Source organism: Myodes glareolus, chromosome 3 (assembly GCF_982192425.1).
Source record: "Myodes glareolus chromosome 3, mMyoGla1.1, whole genome shotgun sequence".
Lineage (NCBI taxonomy): Eukaryota > Metazoa > Chordata > Mammalia > Rodentia > Cricetidae > Myodes > Myodes glareolus.
Window position 1 is genome coordinate 92625996 of NC_142028.1, and position 25929 is coordinate 92651924.

The window sequence follows — 25929 nt, forward strand, 5'->3', positions numbered from 1 at the left end:
GGCTGTCTTTCTCCTTTGGTAGCTACATGGCGTCTTCTTGACTCTACCCACATTCACTGTATTTCTGTTCTGATTTCCTGCCTGGCTTTACTCTGCTAAGCCATTGGCCGAAGTAGCTTCTTTATTAACCAATGGCAATAAGGCTTATTCACAGCATACAAATGGGAATCCCACATCAATGTAAAGTTAGAGGTTTGGGACAGAGCTCATTTGACAGTGCTTCCCTAGCATACGTGATGCCCTGGATTCATTCCCAGCACTGCTGGTACACTCCTGTAGAGTAAGACTTGGGAGGTGGAGACTGGAGATCACAATCATCCGGTTTATTTATATAGAAATTTCTAGACTAGACAGGACAAATGACACTCTGTTTTTAAAGAAATACAGAGTGGGCTACATATGTGGATATCTTTGACTTATGGTTAGGTTCCTCTCTGAGAATTCTATAAGCAGCAAATGCATCTAACACAGCTAACCTGCTGAACCGTCATAGCGCTGCACCTCTGTATTATAGTTACTGTGTGTCTGAGTAAGGGCCTCAGTTTACTAGCGCTGCTTAGTACCAGGAGAGTGTTGTATAGCATTTTGCTAGCCCAGAAAGCTGAAAAACAGCAAATGAAGCTATCATATTATGATCCAGAGTATAGGGCAATGTTTTTACAGTTGAGTTCTCACTGTAAAATGAATATGCCTCACATATTCAAGGTGAGTGCTCAGCTACTGAGCCAAAGCTGTGTGTGTGTGTCTATGCACGCTCATCAACTCGGGCTGCATAGTTTGTTGGATTTTATTTTTTGCAAACTTGGGTATTTAAAAACCTATAAAAATGAAGAATTTGACTCTTCTATTATTATCAACTATACCAGATTTTTTGAATAACAAGCTAAGTATATATATTCTAACAGAAATCAGAACATGTTGTTCATGTCATATACACTTCTAGTGGCCCATGACCACCTTCTTTCAGAATTTCTTTATGTAGAAATAACTTTAGATTTAACATGATAGGTTGCTTGTAGCTTTTGTTTTCTTTTCTATTGAGACAATCTTGTTATATGCTCTAGGCTGATCTTGAACTCCCAATCCTCCTGCCTCAGCCTCCAAAGTATTGAGATTAAAAGTGTGATATCTCCATGTCTTTTTAAGGACTCAACAATTTTCTATTTATGTTGGTTCCTATTTATAGACACTTTAGTTTAATCATGCCTGTTAGTGATCAAAAGATATTTTCAGCTTTATAAAAAGTTTACATAAAAAGTATAGTCTGTATTTATGGGGATTATATTTTGTAGGTACAGACTTGTAAGTTATGATTGCTTTCCTGAGATTCTTCTTCACATATGTACCCGTATACTTTCCATGAAAAAGACAATTTTGCTCAATCTAATGGGCATATATACATCTTGTTGGTGGTGATTTTGCTCTTACTCTTTCTTGGCTTTTTGGCTCTCTCTCTCTCTCTCTCTCTCTCTCTCTCTTTCTCTCTCTCTCTTTTCCCCTTTTGTGGGGTAGAGCACTACCCAGCTCCCAAATAAATCACACACGGAGGCTTATTCTTTCTTATACTTGCCTGGCCTTGGCGTGGCTTATTTCTTGCCAGCTTTTCTTAAAGTCTTTCATCTACCTTTTCCCTCTGAGCTCTTGTCTTTCTTCCTTCTGTGTATCCTACTTTCCTTCTTATTCCGTGACTGGCTGGGTGACTGGTCCCTGACGTCCTCCTCCCCTTGTTCTCTCGCCCTTCCTCTCAGTTCTTCTATTTATACTCTATAATATACTTCTGTTTATACTCTATGCCTGCCAGCCCCGTCTATCCTTGCTCCTGACTTGCTATTTGCCGTTCAGCTCTTTATTAGGACCATAGGTGTTTAGACAGGCAAAGAATCACAGCTTTCCAGAGTTAAACAAATGCAACATAAACAGAAGTCACATACCTTAAAATAAGATTCCCCAACAATATCTAGCTTGTTTTGCTTAGCATCTATGTTCCTGTCTTTGGAAATTACCTGCACATGTGCCTTTTTATACGGTTTGTTTCTTTCTGAGTAATTTTAAGAATACTCTTTTACATATGTTTCAGATAGTGTTTTTTCCATTTGTCATTTTTTCCTCCACCTGTTTTTATGGTACTACTTTCTGTGAGAAGTTAAAAAATGTATGTCTTTTATGATTTTTTTGTAATTTATGCTAAGAAATTCCTTCACTACAGGACAGTATGTGAGCCGGGAACTGTCCTGGAGACTTAAAAACACACATACACAGGCATACAGAGACTAGGGGACATGGGTCATCCTTGATACAAGAGTACCTAGAATGCCCACTTTATTGTACTCAGGGGCAGCCCATATAGGGCTCTGACCATGCCTCAGCAAGTGTGTTTCCCTGCTGAACCATCTCAGTCATCAGTTCAATTCTTTGACTTCCCATTGCTTAACATCCTATATAATGTTTATGGGGCGATCAATAAATATTATAGTTAACTAGTTGTACTCATCTTTGATTTCTCATTTTTGTTAATTAACAGCTGTATACTTGTCATATTTTGAGTACTGTTTTCTATTTCATTAATATTCATGGTTGCTTTCTGTCAAAGTCATTCCTATCCTTTATCATTGAAAGTTTTATTGTTTTTCACCAAGGAAAAAATTTAAAGTAGAAAGATATGAAAATAAACCAGATAGTGGTGGCGCACACCTTTAATCCTAGCACTTGTGAGGCAGAGGTTCCTGTGAGTTTCAGGTCAGCCTGGTTTACAGAGTTACTTCCAGGTTAGCCAGGGCTGCACAGAGAAACCTTGTCTGAGAAATGCCATAGATAGGTAGGTAGGTAGGTAGGTAGGTAGGTAGGTAGGTAGATAGATAGATAGATAGATAGATAGATAGATAAAACTAAGATCACCAATATTAGTAATTTAGAAATACAATTTTATCTCCCTTCTCTTTTTTTGCCTTTCCTTTCCCTGTCATTCCACAACACAAGTTACTACACTGAATTTTTCATAAACATGATAATGCCACTGTACCCCTCCCCCAGTCTAGTATCCTTGTTCCACTTGTTCCTTCATCCGTCATACTTTTAGGCATCACTTCCCATATCAATAAATAGTGCTACACGTTGTCAAGTGATCCCATAGTATCCCTTCACGTTTTTGTTACCGTGATTTAATTAATCAGTCCATCATAGATTTAATATCCTTTCACCAAAATACTTGAAACTACAACTGTTCGATATTTTGAAATTCTTTAATTATTTGAGTAGTTATTTGAGTATGAAATGTCCTGGAGACTGGAACCCAAATCTAAGAATGGAATTCATTTATGAGACATACACGTTGTGTGTGGAGTAAATTTATGTAATATTTGAAATAACGTATTGTTTAGTATATTAAAGAACACGTATACATTCAACCATTAGACTTGTGATATGACACTTAGAAAGCTTCACTTAAAAAAAAAATCAGGCATGGTGCTCCACACTTGAAACAGAGACAGAGGTAGATAGATTTCTGTGTGTTTGAGGTCAGCCTGTTCTACATAGGGAGTTTCAAGCCAGCCAGGGATACATAGTAAGATCCTATCTCAAAAAAATAAAAAAGTAAATTTAAAAAATTTAGAGGTTCTCAGAGGGAATAACATTTCTTTTCAAAATGTTCAGACTTGGGAATTTTTAAACTTTTGTTTTATTTGGGATGCTTAACATTGTGATGAACAGTTTATGTTTTATAGTACATTTTAATTATTCTTGTTTATAAAAGTGATGGCTTAGAAGTAAAGAGCACTGGCTGCTCTTTAGAAGTCCTGAGTTCAAATCCCAGCAACCACAGTAGCTCTCAACCATCTATAATGAGATCTGGTGTCCTCTTCTGGCACGCAGATATAAACACAGGCAGAACAGTGTATACATAATAAATAAATCTTAAAAAAAGATATGTCCATTAAAAAGTTAAATACTAGTGCTGGCCAGTGGTGGTATACACCTTTAATCCCAGCACTCAGGAGGCAGAGACAGGTGGATTTCTGTGAGTTGGAGGCCAGCCTGGTCTACAGAGAGTTCCAGGACAGGATCCAAAGCTACAGAGAAACCCTGCTCAGGGAAAAAAAATGAAGTTATATACTGCCATACTCCTCCCTAAAAACCTCAGACCTGTTTCCATTAACCTATCAATTGGTTTTCAGGGTCTTATTGTTATTAAATTTTTGATCATCAGCCCTATGTGATGATCTTCACATAAAATAACTTTCATTTTTTTAGCCCTTTATTCATGTGACTTTGGTTTTTCATCTTTATGTTGACAGCAGGAACTATTAAATTGTATAAGATGTACAGTTGTGAACTGGAAAGATATCTAATACACATCGGGTAGATTATAATAATTTTATAGTAACTACCTGGTGATTGTATCTTTTGTATTATAATATACATACATATGTATGTATGTATATATATTCGTTTGTGTATGCATGTATATGTTCAAGTGTATGTGTACATGTTTGTCCTTGGAGGCCAGAGGTCAACTTTGGGTGTCTTCATCATTTGATGTCTAACTTATTTTTTGAGACAGGATTTCACACTGAACCTAGGGCTCAAATGATAGAGTGGCAGGCCCCTGAGGGCCTCCTGTCACTGCCTGCCCTGTGCTGGTATTCCAGGCATGTCTCCACCTTTTGGTGGGTTCTGGAGCTTGAACTGAGGTCCTCTTGTTTGCATGACCAGCACTTTACTAATGAGCTGTTACTCCAGTTTCTTTAATATAGTTTTGATTGATAATGTGTCAATTTGTTCTTCAAAAGATCTTGATCAGATTCATATCAAAAACACATTTGTGAAGTCTGCCTTGTTTGTTTCTGTTTGGAGGAGATAAATAGAATTAGAACTGTCTTAAATTCTTGATAATATTTTGGCTCATACTTAATTCTCAGAAGCTTCTTATACAGGAAAGAGAATGTTTGTAGCCTGGCTGGTTTATTATCTGTCTTCCACCTTGATTTTAATCATTGCATATGAAAAACAGTTAACTTTCTGGGTTTTAATTTGTCTGTAAAATCAGGGTATATTTGGATGTTGCTTTAGGGATCAAGTACATGAAAATAGCACAGGCATTGGCAAATAGTAATTGAGTATTTTTGCATGTTTCTTTTGTGATATTTAGTGAAAGACATACAGTAGTCTTAGATAAGTATTCACTATAACTTCTACACACAGCAGTATTTGGTATGCACTCAATATAACTTCACACTTTTTGGTTTTACAGAAATCTTCTCTACATTTACCCTCAAAGTCTTAATTTTGCCAATCGTCAAGGTTCTGCCAGAAACATCACAGTCAAAGTCCAGTTTATGTACGGAGAAGATCCAAGTAATGCAATGCCGGTAAGAAACATTCTTTATTGTTTCTTTTTTTTCATACTTTATTGAAATAGCTGAAGCTTTTGCTTTGTGTAGTATCACTGACCGGCAGCTGTAAACTGGAATTTAATGTGATCCCTTAAACCAAATTTCTAACTGTGAAACTTCCTTAATATAGTAATATGCTTAATTCTAATTACTTATGAGTACTTAGCTTATGTTAAGCACTCTAGAGATGCAAAGATGAATAAATCTATAATCTAGAGAACGTACTGCAGTGAGAGACTGCAGCCAAGTCCATCTAGGAACTGCTCTCAAAGAGCAGGCCACTTTCCTTTTCTTTTGTCTCTTGTGATCTGATTTTCCTCAGTGACCCGCCTCCCAGGATGAATGGCAGGTGAGGGAGGTAGGATGTGATGTTGTCATTTGCAGATGGATCCTGGAGAATAATATATGTGACTCTTTCCAACTTTGTCAAGAAAACTGACCATCTTGGGTACACATTAGATCCATCTAGGAAATAGGTAAAACTCCCACTGCCCAGGCTGAATCTCACTGTCATTAACTCACCTCTGTGACTTTTAAACTAAGTAGCAATTTAAAAAATTCTCATCAAGTGATTAAGATTTTTACCAAATGTTGAGAATTCTGATGTGTTATTGGAAGCCATATAGAGTCAGATGAAAAGGTGGGAGAGGATGACTAACAGATGACAAGCGAGCAGCTTATGAAGAGGGTCTGGTCCTAGAGAGAAATGGGAATGGCAGTGCATCAGGGTACTGGAGCGAGGAAGGTCCGGGACTCCCTGAGAATGATGAGTACAGTGAAGCCAGCCGGGAGTCAGGGGAGATGTAGACGAGTTAGGAGTATTTTGTGGCTAGCCTGCAGTGATTCTGGACTACCAAAATTTGCCATTGCTGATGAATTTGGGGCAATTGAAGTTGGAAACAGAATGGGCATATGCTATGGCAGATTTAGCCTCAGACAGTGTTAGTGTAATGAGAATGCTTAGCTGAGCATGGGTGCATTGTTCATGGGCCTTATGTTATCCTTCCAAATCTGTCTTTTAATTAAGTTCTTTAGAGTTTTCTTCTTTCCTGCTGCCTCAGTTGTATCCACTTGTAGTATCTCCTTGTCATCAGTGAACACAAATTATTCATCTTTGTATTCTCTTGTGCCAGTTCTTTTAGATTGTTACATATAACATGTTGAGTTGAATAAATATTTGTTGAATAGGTATGGAATTTATTTCTAAGGCTTGAAATTAACATATCCTTTATTAGATCCTTATTTCTGCTAAATGAATATTTTGTTTTAATTTAGGTAACATAATGTAAAAGCAGATACTCCATGAATTGTGTGTTTGAGCTTTATGAAAGATGTTGTATATGTCAATGAATGTTGCATTGTTTACTTATTAGTATCCTATGTCTTAACATATTTCTGGCTTCTTCCACATAGCAATGGGTACATCCCACCTGTACTGGCAGTTAGATCCCTCCCTCTCTGATGTTACAGCATTTTCTTTCATAGTATGGTTGCATGGTTATTCATTGTATGCATTAGATTGTGAGCTCCTTGAGGGCAGGGACCTCGTCTTATTTATATCTGCATCTTGATGCTTATCATAGTGCTTGCCTCTTAATTATTGCTCAACCTGTGATGCTCAGGGACTAAAATACATGCCAGTGATCACAATGGAACATACTCTACCTTGTTTTATTCTTGTTGCATAGATAAATATTTTGCTTTGTGAAAAGAGATAGCTTCTAAAGGAAATAGGTGCTGTGTTCCTTTCATCTGTACATTATTATTTATATACAAATATATTTTTTATGTTAGTGTAAATGGATGCTATGAAAATATATGTATATGTATAGCCATAATGCATATGTTTATGTTTTTGAAATATGACTATTCAGGGAATCTTCATATAAATATTTGATTATATTATTGTTAGTATGACAAAACTGTAAAAGTTTGTAATTATGGCACTAAAATAAAATTCTATAAAAGTATGTTAAGGTAACTAGGTTTGGTGGTGCTTGTCTTTAATCCCAGTACTTGGGAAATCTGATAAGGGAAAATCAAGAGTTTAAAATCAGCTTGAGCTACATTTCAAATTCAAGTCCAACCTGGGCTACATAGTAGGATCCCATCTCAAATTAAAGTAAGAATAAAATAAAAAGAAACATACTAAGGAATTGGAACATTATCAAAAGGAGTAAATATTTCTGTACTTGTTGTTCCTTTAAAATAGAAGCACCGGCTTAAAATGTCAGAAAAAGAAACAAACACTGATTAGCTCCCTTACAGAGGGATAAACTGAGTTGGTTCAGTTTGTGATAGACATGTGCTGACCTGCATGTGTAAAGATAGCTGCCAGATTTACAGCGCTCAGTCTGTCCGCTTCTTGACTGTACTGTTAATAGTAGTCAGACTAGTGACATTGACAGCAGTCTTCAATTAACCTGTGTTCCTGGCTCAGTAGCTTTACCACTAAGATTTCTGTGTATGCACCCTACATTTTTTTAATGTGGTGAATTTTAAAGATAATACAATACCCAAGTCCAAAATGAAGCACGTCCATTATGAAGTACCTTGCAGGCTGTCCAGGATGTAAAAGATACGCAGCATGACCTAAAAGTCTTTTATAGCATTTATAAACAACCGGTATTTGACCTTGAGAATGGCTCTCATGTTTTACCACCACTCTGTAAAGTATATTTATACCAGCATGCTTTAGTAATTTTCTTATTATAAATTCAAAATGATATACCCAGAATATTTAGATTTTTTAAGAAAAAGGAAAGAGGGCTGATGCTGTGGTTCAGTTGCTAGAAACCTTGCCTAGCATGCATGAAGCCGAGGTGCATAAAACTAGGTGTGGTGGCACATGCCGAAAATCTCAGCACTAGAGTCAAAGCCATCCTCAACTACATGTGGGGTTACCGAAGCCCTGTCTCAAAAAAGTGGGGAGAGGAAGAGGAGAAAAATGTATCTTATTACTCAGTGGATAGAGATGTAATTATAGAAGCTTTCTGAATGGTTGAATGTCAGATGGGTCTATCACTGAAAAATCTGTAGCTGAGCAGTTAAGCTTTTAAAGATCGTTAAGTAGGCACATTGTTCTTCACTGGGCCAATTTAGCCCATTTTCTCAAGTAGTTATTAAAGCATACAAATTCTTACATAGATATGAAACATCCAGCATTTATTACAACCAAGTTTCAACATGCTGTTATTTGTTACAGGTAATCTTTGGTAAATCTAGCTGTTCAGAGTTTTCAAAGGAAGCCTATACAGCCGTAGTATATCATAACAGGTACTGAATTACAATATTTCTTTCAAAGTTACTCACTTCTTAGTGGCATTGTTAGCACTCACATTACTATGTTTACCAAATGCTTTGCTGCACTGAATGTGCCAAATTCACAGCTGACATCACAATGACAATTTTCTGTCTGTAGATTCACAGTTCTTCTTTGCAGAAGTCTCAAATGTAATGCTTTATAAAAAAATAAAAGCATCTTTTTAAAAAAATTCTATTTCTTCCTGTATGGTTATTGATTAACATTATGGCCTCTGATCCTTTGATCTTTGATTATTGTTTTTCCTAGACACTTTCATTTTGTTGAGCTCTACCGTGTTCAAGCCCATTGAAGTAGTGATGGGTCCAACATGCCACCGTCCTTTGGTTTAGGGGCTCTCTAGTTTTACTTCTATAGGGAATTGCTAACCTTGGAGAACTTTTATTTTCTTTTTTCTGTGTGTGTGTGGGGTGGGTGGGAGAGGTGGTGGTTAAAGAAGGAAATGACGAAATTGTCCTGCTGGGTTGGCTGTTGCAGAGCTGTGCTATTGTATTTCATGTTGGGGCTACAATCATTTGTTTATCTTCTGGTAGCCTCTCTTTTACAGTCTTCTTGTGATCGTTTTGGTCTGGTTTTACTTTGTACTTTTTCTCTCATGAAACAGCTGCAGGGGTTTCCTGCAGTTTGTCTTTCTTCTGCATTTCTAGCTTACTGATTATGGATGTAAAACTTGAGGTATATTTTTGACATTTATGTCCAACATAACTGCTCTGCTCACTGCCTTAGATTCCCTCCACACTTGTTTGCCTTTCTTTCTCTGTCAGTCACAGCAGTGGTCCTGCCCTGCTCAGTGTGACTCACTCACGTCTGCCCCTACTTGTTCCACTTCTTCCAGGTATGGCCAGCTCCTGCCTTGCCCATCACAGTTGTTTCCTGGCTCCATCTATACCCAGAGTGAATCTCATCTTCACGCATAGCAAACGCTGTCTGTCCTTGGGGCTTTGTGTGCTTTCGTGGTCTCCTTCCTTCCTTCTCTTCTCTGGTACACATTTCAGTTTCTGTCTGCTTCTTGAGATTTTTCTATCTATAATGATTTTTTAAAGTATAGGCAGTTCCCACAAAATACTAAAACTTCGCTCATAGTTCTTAGTCTCTCTAGACTCCCCTTGAGTGATCCTATGTGTGTCTCTCTGCTACATTCAGTGACAGCACTTCTGCTTGAACATTTATACAGAACGCTTCCAAATCCTTTCTAGTCCTGACCATTTGTACTCAAACATCTTTCCATTGATGGACAAGATTTTGTGTCCTCCCTTCTTGGTTTCCATGTTTGTCTTCATGACTCTTATTTTCAATGAGGATACCACTATTTCTCTGGTTCAGAATTGGACGTCTTTTATCTTTTACTTCTGTTATCTGATGGCTAATCAAGCTTTTAAGTCTTAAAACTCTTCTTTCTGTCTTTTGTGCCATCTGTTTCTGGACCTTTCTTAGAACTGTGTTTACTAAACTCTATATACTTTTTTAGGCCTATATCAAATATCTTATTCTGATCTCAAACTTGAAATAATTTGTTTAACTTTGTTCTTGAAGTGTTAACCTTATGTACTTTACATCAAGAGTTAGCAAACATTTTCTCCAAAGAACTAGGCAGTATATGTTCCAAGCCTATGGCCACATACCATATCTCTTGCAGCCAATGAATTCTGCCACTATAGGACAAAAGCACCATAGTCAGTAAGTACTGTTACAGTAACATGGTGTGTTTGTGTTCTAATAAAACTTTATTATGAACACTTAAATTTGAATTTCATATTAAGAAATAAATGATTATTGTTATTATTTTGATTCTTGAAAACCATTTAAAAATATGAAGCCCATTCATTATCTTCAGTCTCTCTAGAACAGGTAATGGACTGGGCTTGGCCTGTTACTATTTGCCAACCCTTGTTTTACAGTGTACCTTTTGACATCTGTGTCCATTCATATTCCTACTAAGTTATACAACTTTAAGGGTATTGTTGTCTTACTTATATTTAAAACAACCACAAAAAAACCATGTAGCATAAATATGAGAAACCATCAGTAATTCCTACATAATGTGATTTCTCAAAGAAATTAACCCAAACACCATATACCAGGAGATATATTTCTATAAAAGTAACCATTTCTGAAAGTTTCTCGGTTTGGTTGGGTCATTATTATTATTATTAAGTATTAGTGGAATTAAAATGACAATATCGTCTGACATTGTTTATAAATTAAGTTTTTATATTTCATTGATGGTGAACTTAGTAATAAGATACACACCTTTTAAAATGTTCAGCCAGTCATCAGATTTTCAGCTAGCATTAGCTCTTTCTTGTTATCATTAATTAAGTCCTTGTTCCACTTAATATATCTGTGATCAAATCCACACCTGTTAATGTAGTTTTGAGTTTTATTTGGACAGGAAGAAAATTGACTGATTGACATCTGAGGCAGAAACTTACCTGGCAGGAAGGACAACCTTCATTTTAAAGGTGTTTGGAACCATGTGACTTAGCTGTATTTCCATTGGTATAATTCAGAAAGATGCCGAGAATGGAGAATTGAGATACCTGCACTGAGTTCCTTGCTTTTTATTTGTTTTATGAAAAAACAACTATGAGTCTATTAAAGTGCCCCTTGAGACCACACCCTTCCTGTTGAGATGAAGCATCAGGACCATCAAGCATGGCATCCTCTGTATTAGTGTAACGATTAGGGGCACTCTTATGCTTTTGGATAAGTACAATTTGTGGACTTTCTCTGATTGTGACTTTGTTTTCTTGTGTCAGCAGTAGTCTGTTTGCTAACATTTACTCCTTTAACGATGGAACACTTGAGAGAAAACATTCCACAGAGAGCCTAACTTTAGTGTTAAGGTATCTTTAAAGATACCCCCTTCCAAAGGGTGATTGTACTCCCACAAAAGGGAGGTGTTTTCCTGTGATATGGCTTGAAAGTGTGTACCTGCAATACTCCTTTGACTTTTCTATGCAGTGTGCGCCAGATTTGGGTCATAAATGTAGTACAGCACAAGCATGAGAAGATCGTAGCACCTAGGCAGTGATCATTAATGAATTTTCTAATAGTAGAGTGCCTTAGCTCATTAATAAAAATATGATGAACAACTTCAGAAACAGTGTTAGCTCCTTCATCTGGAAGAAGAAGTTAATCATTTAGAAATTGGGAACAATAAAAAAATAATCTGGAGTAGAAGAAAAATAGTGCATGAACCTAAAAGTTAATCTTAAGATCATTCAGATAAGCAAATGTAATAGTTATTCATTTGAACAAATTACTGACTATTGATTTTTTGTTTTTTCTTTGATTTCTTGTATGAAGGTCTCCTGATTTCCATGAAGAAGTCAAGGTTAAACTCCCTGCCACTCTAACCGACCACCACCACTTGCTCTTTACCTTTTATCATGTTAGCTGTCAGCAGAAACAGAACACGCCTCTTGAGACCCCAGTCGGATACACAGTAAGTCTTCCTGTTAATGTTTATAGTAAGGAATCTTATGCATAATAAAACATTTATAAATTTAGTATTCAGTGAATGTTTTCTGTTGTTTGAGTACTGCCTGTTTGATTATCTGTAATGCCTAAACTCACACTTGCAAGGAAGCGTCCTCATAACAGATGCTCACCGGTGTCTAGCTAGTTAACTTCATTAAGGTTTACGTGATGATTTTCTGAGTAGGAGTGTTTTCCTAACAATGCAGTGTAAACATAATAGATTTAATAGAATGATTTGAATGAAGGCAAATAAAAGAAACCCATAGACAAGAAATTAAAGCCTTTGGACATTTTTTTTTTTAAATTATGGTCAAATTGCCAAAGTTAAAGCACAGTGAAAGCCGGCATGAGGTGTCATCACACAATTTTATTATGTAGTTTATCCAGCTCAAAAAATGGAATTTATAGTTGATTCAGTAATTTTGTCTCCTATGTTTGAGACAAGAATTATGGTCACTGTAAGGAAATAAATTATATTTTTTTTCAAAATGTCCTTTCTTTTTTTTTTTAAATATTTACTTACTTATTATGTATACAATATTCTGTCTGCTGACCCAAAGAGGGCACCAGACCTCATTACAAATGGTTGTAAGCCACCATGTGGTTGCTAGGAATTGAACTCAAGACCTTTGGAAGAGCAGGCAATGCTCTTAACCGCTGAGCCGTCTCTACAGCCCCAATAAATTATGTTCTTACTTTCCCCCTAGCATTCATGGGTTTTTCTATTTACCTTACAACTACTGTTTTTAAATTGATTTATTTTGTAGCCTTTTCTAGAACTGGCTCTTCCTTGAATAATAAGGCCCCATACTAAATATTTCATGTTAAAATAGTCATAGTTTGGGAATCTTCATTAATTAAATACCATCAGGGAAATGGAATGCTGAAGGCCCATTGTTGATATGTGAAAAATTTGGGTTGTGTCGCATTCTTAAAGCAGACTGTCCACACTGTGATTTCTGTAACAGACAGTGTCTCTTTCGTTTAAAGTGGATACCAATGCTGCAGAATGGACGGCTGAAGACTGGGCAGTTCTGCCTACCCGTGTCATTGGAGAAACCACCCCAGGCTTATTCAGTGCTCTCTCCTGAGGTCAGTGCATCTCTGCTTGTTCAGATCTCCAGACTGAAAGAAAAAAGATAAAAGAACCAAACAAACATAACAATGTTTCCCAAACAAAACTTTTTCTGTTTTTTCTATGTGAATGTATGTAATGAAGTAATGGTGTTTTCCTTGATAATTAGGAATTTTTCTTTCTAAAACTTTGACACTTTTAGCTAGTTGTGGTTGCAAGCTAACTCTTAAGTGACTGAGACCGGAGGATTGACACAGGTTTGAAGCTAGCCCAGGCTGCATAGTGCTTATATGTGTGGTATATTTGTATGTATATGTATTTGTACATAGCTAGACCAGAAGTAAACATTGGTGTCTTCCTCAATCATTTGTTAATTTTTTTTAAAATTTGTTTTTGAGCAGGGCCTTTTATTGAACCTGGAGGTCCCCAGTTTATCTGATTTGATTAGCACGTAAGCCTCCGATATCCTCTTGCTACCCACCCTCCCCTCATACTGGAATGAGTAGGGGTTGCTGTGCCTGAGTGCGTGTGTGGGTAGTGGAGTAGAGAACTCGGGTCCTCACACTTGCCTGACAAACATTTCACCAACTGAGCCATCTTCCCAGCCTTGATAATTCAGAAAAATTAACATTTATTTATTTATTATATTATGAGCTCACACATATGCACATGTGAATTTCACCACACATATGTGGAGGTCAGAGGACAACTTTCTAGAGTCAGTTTTTTTCTTCCACCTTGTAAAATCCAAGGCTCAAACTCATGTTATCAGGCTTCAACAAGAACCTTCACCCCACTGTGCCATCTTACTGGCTTAACTGATAATTTTTGAAATACATAGTTAAATTAGTGGCTAAGAAAAGTTACCTGTTAAAATATTTTGAAAAAAATGTTATAATCTGTATCATTACAGATATATAATGTTTCATCTTTTCAATGATTTTGAGGGAAAAATCATAAATGTACAAATAATGTAGAGGCTGGCTGATGGCTCAGCAGTCAGAGCACTTGCTGCTCTTGCAGAGAACCCATATTCTCAACACACAAACCAGGAGGCTTGCAACTGCCTGTAGCTCCAACTCTATGGGACCCAACATCCTCTTCTGGACCCTGACCACACCTACTCATGCTTGCACATATAAACTTGTAGACAGACAAGCAGATACATGTACATAAATAAAAATACAAATAAAATCTTTAAAAACAAATATTAAATCATTTGATTATTTAAGTGATAACTAACACTTGAAATTCTTCTATGTTTTTAATGTAATTATATTAAAATGAAGTGTTTTATTTTCACATGTTATAGTTGCTATTGCAAAAGAGAAAATCTGTTGTCTCACTTTCCAGGAATATACACAGCAATGCTTATATCTTTGTTGAACTTGTATAAACCAGTGTGAGATCTAAATTGTTCACATAGTGTATAAAAAGAAGCCTTCTCATTTTTATGTTTTGTGTCCTGTAATAATGACACTTTAAACAGATTGCAGTACTTTTTGTTTTCTTTTTCTTACTCTTCATCCCTCCTACCCCAGACAAAGTTTCTCTGTGTAGTAGCCCTGACTGGCATAGAACTTACACTATAGACCAGGCCGGCCTTGAACTCAGAGATTCCCTTGCTTCTGTCTCCTGAGTGCTGGGATTAAAGGCATGCGCCACCACCGCCTGCTAGGTTGCAGTTATTTATTCATATATTTAGTCTCAAAGCTGGTGTTTTGGATCTAGAATAACCAGTGTGAGTTCTTTCTAGACTTCCTTTCCACTGGCATTTTCTATTTCATAATGTCACCGGGCCATAGACGATCTTGTCAAATGCATAGTTAAGCACAGTCCTACTAAGTTCTGTCCTTGCTCTTTATTTTCTACAGCTTTTCTCCTGTGTCACATTCCCTGCCACCCAAAGTCCCTGAAACATCTTAAATCTGTTTTAATCCATACAGTCTGTTCTTTCAAGTCCTTTGCTCTCTAAATGTAGTGTGAGCTTAAAGAGAAGCTACTTGTAGGTCTTCTTGATATGCTAGCCCTGCACGGTGCCTTCTGAAGTGCCCGGGATCTCCAGGACACACTGTGGACAGTCTACTCCAGCTTGTTTTCATTGAACTCTTCTTTGTTGGATCATCTTGAGCAAAATCAACTGTCAGAACCTACTTCCCATTCCTTCTGTACCAAAGACTAACAGCTCACATGATATGGTCTGTGGTCTGTCTAAGGGCAGATAGTGCAACTTTACCTGTCTCTGCTTCTTGTCTCACTCAGAAAAGTCTTATGAAGAATCAACACCTTCTGTTCACAAACCACACTGCCTCCTGAAGTAACCATTCCATGGTGATTAGTGAATCCCTCAGTGCTCTTTACTGGCCGGCTGTGAACATTAATCTGAGCTGCGCCGTTTCCTCCTCATGGCATTTGTTTATAGACTGTAACAGGAAGTCTTTTAAATAGATGGACATGTATAAACAACCCACCAGGCTGTTGCTCTGCCCTCATCTCTTACCACATTCTTTCACTTACTCTACCCTCAGCATTACACAGAACTGAGGTGCTTCCACAGGCAAGATGAGTGAGTCTCCAGCCCAGGCTTTGCACTCCGCTGCACTGGCAGGGCTGTGCTCCCCTGCCTGCTTTTCATTTCATCAGTCACTCAGAGATCTCTGCAGAGACTATTCTACTCGAGGCCTCTGCCACTTGCCGTGCTTACTTCATCTCTTTCCTCCTCTTACTTTTGCCATTGACTGTTCATGTTTATCTGTTTCTTGTCTGTACAGGATAGCTTTCATGAGGGTAGGATTCCTGTGTTTGCACTGGTACTTAAGTCAGTGGGTGAGCATCTCTGAAATGAACACAGCATGGGAAACACACATGGCTCTGCTATGCAGAAGCATGGCCTTTTTCCTAAGAGTAAATACCTTGTACTCTTTTGTTTTTGCTATTGTTTTAGACAAAGCTATTTCAAAGGAAGTTTTTTTTATAAGAAAGTGTATTTTGATGGAAGTTACAGATTTGTTTTTACTAGATAATTTGCATGTGCATGATCAGTTTCTGAAGGACAGCCAATGGTTTTCTTGTAGGAGCTATGGTACATATGTTCATATAAGAACATGCTAACAGTGCATAGTGTGGGTAACTGATACCTGAACCGAGAATCAAGAATAAAAGTTCTGGGATTGGAGCATTGGATTAACCAGTGGTTAAGAGCGGTGGCTTCTCTTCCAAAGGACCCAGGATTGGTTCTCAGCACCCACATGCCAGTTAACTGTTGTCCCAGGGGATCAGATGCTCTTCTGGCCTCCATGGGCACTGTGCACATATGATGCACAGATGTGCATGCAAGTGAGATACCCATACATATAACAATAAATAAAAAAATTAAAAAAATAAGGATAAAAGTTCTATAATGGAATATATGTATGAAGGTGCCATAGTGAAACCTACTACCTTGTATGCTAGAATTCATGATATGCTAAACTTTTAAAAAAGTGTGATAATAAACAACTATAGATCCTGCCTTTTAAACTTTCTTTTTACTTATTCTGTGTCTTTTACATCTTGTATCTTGATCCCCATTCATTTTCCCACCCCTTCACATTCTCCCTCCACCCCTTCACATTCTCCCTCCACCCTGCAAACCCCCCCAATAAAACAAAATTTAAGAGAAAAAGGGGAAATATGAAAAATTTCTGTCACAGAGGCTGCAGTGTGGTACGGTGGGTCACAAGTCAACCCCTTTGTTCATATATCTTTACTTGCAAGTGTTCATTGCAAGGAGTCTGATCCAAGGCATCTGGTTTCCACTATACTATTGATGCTGGGCCCTCACTGGGCCTCTTCTTGTATTTTCTATTGTTACTCTGTATTGTGGAGATCCTGCAGCTTTGGGTCTGCTGGTCGGGCCCCTTCAAGTGCTCCAGCAGATCATAGATGGGGTGGATGTTGGGGCGGGCCAGGTCATAACCCTGATTCTGGGCCTGGGCAGCGGTAGGATTGGTGTGCCAGTCAATTCTCTCTGTTTTGCCTGGGCTAATTTACCTCTTGAAACAATGAATGAAGGGTGGGGTGTGTGTGGGTGTGTGTGTTCTGCTTTCATGGCCTCAGGGTTGGCTCTCCTACACCAGTACCATTAGGGACAGCTCTATTGTCTTACCCAGGCTAGGTTCAGGGTCCACTCTCCCTGAGTGCTGTACCTGGTAAGGGATAGGGACAGCCTTCCTGCTCTTATATATGGCCCCAGGGTCAGCTCCTCCTCCTGTCTCAGGCATTTGTCTTTACATGTCTCACGAGTAATGCTCGCTTTTGCTTATAACATCAGGGTTGGGTCACCCTCACCTGACCACCCGACAGCTGTGCTTGTTCTGGTGGCACAGGCCAGTAGGATTTGCAGAAGGAGGCAGAGACTGGAGGATCTGGAGTTTTAGGCCATCTTGGAATATCCTTAATGTAAAGACTCTGGAAAGCATATTTCTTAAGATAAGCCAAACTCAGAAGGATAAGCTCCAAGTGTTCTCTCTGATATACAGATGGTTTAGAAAGAACATATATGTATATGTGCATTTCAATGGGAGTAAATATAGGTTAAAGCTTAAGGCCTCAGAGGGGAAAGAGAATTGGTGAGGAGAGCAGGAGGGAGTGAGGGAGTGGACAGGAAGACATACAGAAGTGGAAAGGAGCTGGCTGAGGGGCCAATGCAAGGGAGGGAGGTGGAGAAAAACCAAAACGAATTCTGCTTGAAAATATAATGATGCCTAATACTTTGAATACTAATTTTGCAAAAAAAAAAACCTTAAGAATCATATGTAGTGTTAGTTTCAGTGCTTATAGTGACTGAAGTAAGGAAAACTCTTAATCATTGTTTACTGCAATTTTGTATATTTTTGATTTTACTTGAACTCTTTTTCCTGGCTAAGGTCGAATGCACTTTGAGTCTCTATACATAGAATCAGAAGCCTCTGTATTCCTTTGGTTGTGGTGGGGGTAGACAGGATCTTGATATGTAGTCCACGCTGTCCTCATCATGTTGTGACCCCTCTGCCTCAGCCTTGCTAGTACAGATATGCGGATCACAGGCCTGAGATTCAACCTGCCTCTCTGCCTCTCTGCCTGCTTGTTCCCCTCCATTCCCACCTTCCTATGCTGAGTGTGGTACCCAGGGCTTTCCCCTCCCCCTTTTTATTATTTTTATTACGTTATACATTTTTCTCTGCTCCTCTCCCTTTCTTTCCCCTCCCCTTCTACCCTCTCCCATTATCCCCATGCTCCCAGTTTATTTAGGAGATTTTGTCTTTTTCTCCTTCCCATTTAGATTCATATATGTCTCTCTTAGTGTCCTCATTGTTCTCTAAATTCTCTGGGATTGTGGATTATAGGCTGTTTTTTCTTTACTTTATGTCATTTGTGAATGAGTACATATTATATTTGTCTTTCTGGGTCTACATTACCTCACTCAGTATTTTTTTTCTAGATCCATCCATTTGCCTGCAATTTTCAAGATGCTATTGTTCTTTTTATCACCGAGTAGTACTCCATTGTGCAAATGTATCATGTTTTCTTTATCCGTTCTTTGGTTGAGGGACATCTAGGTTGTTTCCAGAATCTGGCTATTACAAATAATGCTACTATGAACATAGTTGAGCACATGCCCTTATGGTATAATTGAACTTCCTTTGGGTATATACTCAAAAGTGGTATTGCTATGTCTTGAGGTAGATTGTTTCCTAATTTTCTGGGATATCACTATACTGATTTCCGAAGTAGCTGTACAAGTTTGCACTCCTACCAGCAATGGAGGAGTGTTCCCCTTATCCTACATACTCTCCAGCATAAGTTGTCTTCAGTGTTTTTGATCTTGGCCATTCTGAGGGGTATAAGATGGAATATCAGAGTTGTTTTGATTTGCATTTTTCTGATGGCTAAAGATGTTGAGATTTCTTAGGTATCTTTCAGCTCTTTGAGGTTCGTCTATTGAGAGTTCTCTGTTTAGATCTGTACCCTATTTTTTTAAATTGGATTGTTTGTTCTTTTGATGTCAAGTTTCTTGAGTTCTTTGTATATTTTGGAGATCAGTCCTCTATCCAATGTAGGGGTGGTGAAGATCTTTCCACATTCTGTAGGGTGCTGTTTTGTCTTGTTGACCGTGTCCTTTGCTTTACAGAACCTTTTCAGTTTCAGGAGGTTCCATTTATTAATTGTTGCTTTCCATGTCTGCGCTCCTGTTCCCAGGGCTTTTTACATTCTAAACAAGTGTACCGCCATTGCGCAAAAGCCCTTGCCCATTTGATGAGTTTAAACTTTACTGTTTTATTAGATCTTAATGTGAGTTATATGTAACTATGTTTCAGTACTAAGAAACTAATTTTTATGCTAAACTATTTATTTAATTTACTTGGTAATCATTGTTAAAGCTCTTAAAATGTGTGTGTGTGTGTTTGTGTATGTGTTTAAATCTAGCTTTATTACTCTTCATCTTCTTAATTTCTTAACTATTTTCCTTTAAATACATGTATTTCTCACCATGAACCCATAAGCATTATTTTCTTGGGGTACCACTCCCAAGGTAGAGTGGGTCAGTTTTATATCATTGTGGCACATAGCTGAAACAAAGGATATAAAAGAAGTAACTATTACTATGACTTGTAGTTTGCATGGCTGTGCTGCTCTGAAGTTATGGGAAGGCAGAACATCATGGCATTCTAAGGATGGGAGAGCAGAGTTCTTCACTTGCGACAGAAGCAGAAGAGTTGGGGAGGATCCTGAAACATGGGATATTTGGAGCATGTCCACAGTGACATGTCACCTAGGTTCCACCACCTCACAGTAATGCTGATTGAGTAGAGTTCTCTCTTTTTCTCTTTCTTTCAGACCCAACCTTGGATATATAAGGCTCAAATGAAACAAGAAACTTGCTTTATTAGTACTTGTATGCAAAGTTTGCCAGCCTATCTGTTCTTTATTCCAATTTTCAAAGTCTTCATGTTCGATTTGTTAATTCTACCCAGGATCTTAGCTGTGTGCAACAAAAGAAATTCAACACACACACACACACACACACACACACACACACACACACACACACACACACACTTGTATTGAAGGGCCCCAGGGGAAGGTGGAAGGAGGAAATAGGAGGTAGATATAATCAAAATACATTGTATATATGTATAGAATTCCCGAAGAATAAATCAAAGTAGATATTTTCACAGGATTTTTAGTCCTTTAGGTTTAGACTTTAGCTTGATGAGTTCATAATCCATTTGCAAGTGTGTGATTGTTGTACTTGGTTTCTTGCAGGTTCCTTTACCTGGTATGAAGTGGGTAGATAACCACAAGGGAGTATTTAATGTTGAAGTTGTTGCTGTTTCTTCCATTCATACACAAGTGAGCTTTACTGTTTTTAATAATCAAATTTCACTTAAATGAATTGAACCTGTTATTTATGTCAGCTCTGTTGTCTTTCCTGACTTTAGGAATATATGTTAGTTAAAAACGTAGGTTTAGACATTTTTTTCATTAACTACCACTGAATACTCTAACCTTTAAATGCCATTGATGTATTTTGAACAATTAGGGATTTTTTTCCTTCTCTTCATTTCTGGTACGTGGTAAAACCAAGTAGCAAAGCTGTTGCTGGCTCATTTTAATTCTGACAGACCAGGTATCTCAGGTGGAAAGGCTTTAGAGATTCTTTTTTCCAGGTTCTGTACTGTGTTAGTAGTGAAAAGGAGGGACACTGAATAGCAGCATAAAGGTTCAGTTAGGAAGCAAATTCACCAGCAATTTGAATGGAGAATACTTAAAATACAGACTTGCTAAAATATTAAAGATGATTTGCTATTAAATGAATGTTAAAAGAATTTTATGATAACGATAAATAGCAGACGGAGAATAATCAAGAAGTCCGAAGCAAGCTCCTGACAACTGACGGAGTCTGGAGAGGATACTGCTGGAGGAGCATGGAGCTCAGCCTTCTGTGGCGCACGTCCGTGCAGTCCAGCCTCCACTAGAAGAATAAGGATTAGTCTGACGTGTCATCATCCCTACAGACTGCAGCTGATGAGGGAGAAGCATGGGTGGAAGGATCTAGCTCCTGTCTTGCATGATATAACAAGGAAGGTAGACTAGGAGCTAAGAGACAGTAAGTTAGTTATAGACGCAGGTTACTAGGTGTCTGCCACGAGGATCGAACTCCAAAAATTAACTCAAACCAAAAATGACATATCCTCCATCACTCTGAAAGATTCCTTGAGTATTTTTATTGAGTGTTAAATTCCTGATAGAATTAGGAATTAAATACCAAATGGTATTTGAGATGGCTGTTTTAGAATGATGAGTAGGAAGGCATATATTAGATTGGAATAATTGTTTATATATACTTTTATGTGCTTTTCTGCATTACCAATTAATATGAGATATTGATGTTCTCCAGTTCTTGCGGGTTTGGTAATTAACATGGTTAGAATTGTTTAGTTCTGTGTTTGTTCTTTGTTTTAGGATCCTTACCTTGACAAATTCTTTGCTCTTGTCAATGCTCTGGATGAACACATGTTCCCAGTCCGAATTGGGGATATGCGGATCATGGAAAACAACTTGGAAAATGAACTGAAGAGTAGCATTTCAGCCTTAAATTCCTCACAGCTGGAACCAGTAGTCCGGTTTCTTCATCTTCTGCTTGATAAACTAATACTTTTAGTTGTTAGACCTCCTGTGATTGCTGGCCAAATAGGTAATTAAGTTTACTTGGGATGAATTACAAAATTAAAATTTTGCATTTCTAACTTAAATTTAAAAAAACAAACAAACATGATTTCTTTTGCTGTGTTTGCAGTGGGAAGAGGTGGGAAGGTGCTGCTGACTTGTATGTTCCAGAAAAGCATAACATATTTTTATAGACTTTTAATCAAACTATCAAATTAAATTAATAGTCAATCACCAAAGATGTATTAAGCACTTATGATGAATCTGATACTCATAGACATTGTCCAAAGCTTGGTCTCTGCTACTAAGTTCTCATTGTTAAAAACAGTGGTCCATAGACAATCCTTTTGCATTTTATAGAGCTTACAGTGTATCCATTCTACATTTTCCTCTATTCTGTTTTCTCAGAATCACTCTATTATTCTCTTTTGTACTCCAAAAAAAGAATTGTTTCTCATATCCACCCTTTTCCAAATAAAATCTGGGGAAGAAATTGAGCCCAAAAGATACAAGCTGCTTTTTTATTAATGTTTTGGTAGCTGGTGGTGCTAAGGAGGTGTCTGTTCACAATATGTGTTCTTTTAGGGACACTTGTAAGTGGGGGGAGTTCTTGAGTCAGACACTCAGAGATGAATAGGAGTGTGTCTTGTGTCCTGCTTAAGGAGAAGAAACCACATTCATGCACAGACACAAGATCTTAGGAAGTTATGTGAAGACTTGGAAGGAATGTACTACAAGGTAGAGCTGATATGGGAAACATGGAATAATAGTAGAAATTTCCTGCCACACTTTCTGAAACCAGAAAATTATTCCATAGCAAACATTAGCCTTTGAAAGATCTTGCTGTAATTATGGAAGCAATACGACTACATTTCACCGTTAAAGACATACTATGTAGGGGCAGGGGATATGTTTTAATGGGTGTACATATAGCAACTGTGAAAGTGTTGTGAGTGTCTGCAATGCACAATTACTATGGGGAAGTGGGAGATGGAGAAATGGGACTCATTGGAAGCTCATGGGTCAGATACCCTGGCACACACAGTAGAAAGACAGCAAATGTGTGTGTGTATGCCTCATGTATGCCTGGTACCCAAGGGAGGCGAGAAGAGAACTCAGGTCCCCCGGAACTGTAGTCACAGATAGTTGTGAGCCACCATGTGGGTGGTGGAAATTGAGTCTGGTTCTTTGGAAGAGTGGTCAAAGCTCTTAACTTTTAAGTCATCTCTCTTACCCTGGAGCTGGTTTTGAAAAGGATTCTGCTGATTTGGAGCAGCCACTATGAGGGAAAAAAGAAAAGAAGCTCACCAGCAGACAGGAGGCTGCTCAACCCTTTCAAGATTCTCTCTGTCCTTTTAGCTCAGTACATATTCTTTAATCTTATCAATAGCCATTTCACTCGATGATTTCACCTTCTGGAAACTTAGTTGGCTTCATTTATCTGTCCATGATTTTCTGTCCTGCTTAAGTAAATCACAGAACTGACACCCTTATTCAGATGTCTACTTGGTTTACCTAGTTCTCCAATATGTTGTCAGAATTCCCTGTTTTTGAAATGTTCTTGAGGTGTATCAACATGGAGATGGAGTAGGTGTGTTCTTTATCATTTTAAGTGTTCTGCATCTTTCTGTTTTTCTAGCCCTTCCCTTCTAATCCTTTTATAGGTTCAGTCATTTCAATCAAGTTGCTTATCCACTGTCGTCTTTTCCTATTACTGGTTTTAATGATTTATTTTCATTGTTATTTTAAATTTCTTTAAAAGTAATATATGCTTATTGTATGCTCTTTAGATTTTCAGAGTCATCTTTAAAATGAAAAGTTAATTCTCAAGTTTGTATATGAGATAGATTTCTCTGTGTGAAATGTATTACATCAAGATAATGTGTATCTGTCGAACAGTGTTTAATTTTAACTAATCTAACCCATACAGTTTTCACATTAAATTCATAAAATATGTTATTTTTCCCTTTGTTTTCAAGAATTCTTGTCAAATGTTACAAAGTACCAAAATCTGTCTATTATTTTTACACCCTTGCTGTATCTTATTCTTCTTGCAGCATTTGTAAAGGGACAGAACCTTCTTTTTGTGCAACTGCAAATTTAAAAACATTAAAGCATTAAAACATTTTCTTCTTTCTGAAAAGTTAATCTAGGGCAAGCATCTTTTGAAGCTATGGCATCTATTATAAATCGACTTCACAAAAACTTAGAAGGAAATCATGACCAGCATGGGAGAAACAACCTTCTCGCATCGTACATCTATTATGTGTTCCGCCTGCCCAATACTTATCCTAACTCCCCATCACCAGGTATTTTATTCCCTTACTGCCCTTCGTGGTGTATTCATGCCAAGACTGAGGTAGTTGTGTAGTCTGTGGCGTGATTGACACGCTCACAGCATTTATTTTCTCTCTGATAAGGAGCACGCACAGAGTTGGTCATTGATGGTTATGTTTTATTTTAAAGCATCATTATATATACAGCTTTAGGTTGAGTTGGAGGGCTTGGTTAAATTAATAATTGAAAATGAACATTGACAATCACTTCACCCATCTCTGAAAGCATTTTATTATTTCTTCTTAAAATTAATAGAATATTTTATTTGTCATTTCTAGTGTATATTTGGACATTTAGGGAGATACATGGTAGACTAATAATTTTCTATTAGCCCTACCTATAAGGTCTATATTAAAATAAAAATGATTGTCTAGAAAATTTTCCAATTTCTTCATGACCAGTAAAATAACATAAGCTTTCTGAATATTAAAGACCCAGTTAGTTACTTGTCTTTCATATGATGTCGATGATAGTGGTGTTTGTGAGGGATGTTTGAGTTTGGATTTTCCATTTGGTTTGTTAGTTTATTGTTTAACCTTTGAAACTGCTTATCTGTTTGCTGTCTAAGCAATCACTCATCCCTGGTGATGATGGTACGTGCTCCCTTTCAGCTATTGGCAATGGTATTGGTTTAAGCTTTAGCCTAGAATTTTTGTTGTTCGTGTTGAAAGGTGAGCATTTGTCTCTTATCCTGACCTGTAATTTACTATCTTGATTTTAGCTATGTAACTTGAGAGTCATAGTGCTCTACCCAGAATAGAACACCCAGAATGCTACTGCTTCTGCCTTTTTGTTTGGTTCGTGATTAAGAAAAAGTAATTAAGAAAAAGTATACTCATTAGTTAGCTGTCAGATTTGTGTCACTTTCAATAAGACATTTAAAAATATTCTTCAAATGGAGCTGGGGAGATGGCTTTCTCCATAAAATGCTTGTCATGCAAGCCTGAGGACCTGAGTTTGGGCTCAGAACCCATGTTAAGCCACACGTGGTCTGTACATTTCTAATTCCATAAGAAAACGAATCTGTGAATCTGTGAATGTCAGATTGAGAGACCCTGTCTCCACAATCTAAGGGGACGGGCAAGTGAAGCAGACAGCTCAGGTTGATATCTGGCTTCCACACTCGTGCAGGTATGCATGCGTGCACACACAAACACACATACACAAACACTTTTATAGTATACACATGTGTGTACACATACACAGAAAGATATAGATCATTGAATATAATTACCGGGTATTTTTGTTTGTTTGGAACATCAAACGATTTTTTTTTTTTTTTGAGACAGGGTTTCTCTGTAGTTTTTGGTGCCTATCCTGGAACTAGCTCTTGTAGACCAGGCTGGCCTTGAACTCACAGAGATCCGCCTGCCTCTGCCTCCCGAGTGCTGGGATTAAAGGCATGCGCCACCACCACCCGGCCTATGGAACATGTTTGAAAGAAGATAAAATGCTTAATTTTATTTCGACAAAAGAATTCTTTGCCTTTTTTTTTTTATAACCTAGACTCTTAGATTTATCTTTAGGTTTGTTTGTTTTATGTGATTGTAAAACAAAGATGCCATTTGGTTATTTTTAACAAATTGCTTATGAAGATAAATAAAGACATACTTTCATTTAAGTGATGTTGG

The 25929-nt window shown here is 37.6% G+C and overlaps 1 protein-coding gene across 5 annotated transcripts in view; it reads left to right on the top strand.

Moving 5' to 3' along the window:
- Positions 1-25929, top strand: part of Dock7 (dedicator of cytokinesis 7) — a 192184-nt gene that overhangs the window by 91295 nt on the left and 74960 nt on the right. For all 5 annotated transcript variants that reach the window (XM_085686298.2, XM_085686294.2, XM_085686295.2 and 2 more), the window contains exons 15-21: positions 5249-5366; positions 8596-8666; positions 12022-12160; positions 13186-13287; positions 20558-20644; positions 21758-21989; positions 24106-24270. In XM_085686298.2, coding sequence (XP_085542424.1) covers positions 5249-5366; positions 8596-8666; positions 12022-12160; positions 13186-13287; positions 20558-20644; positions 21758-21989; positions 24106-24270 — 914 coding nt within the window. The remainder of the gene's footprint in view (positions 1-5248; positions 5367-8595; positions 8667-12021; positions 12161-13185; positions 13288-20557; positions 20645-21757; positions 21990-24105; positions 24271-25929) is intronic.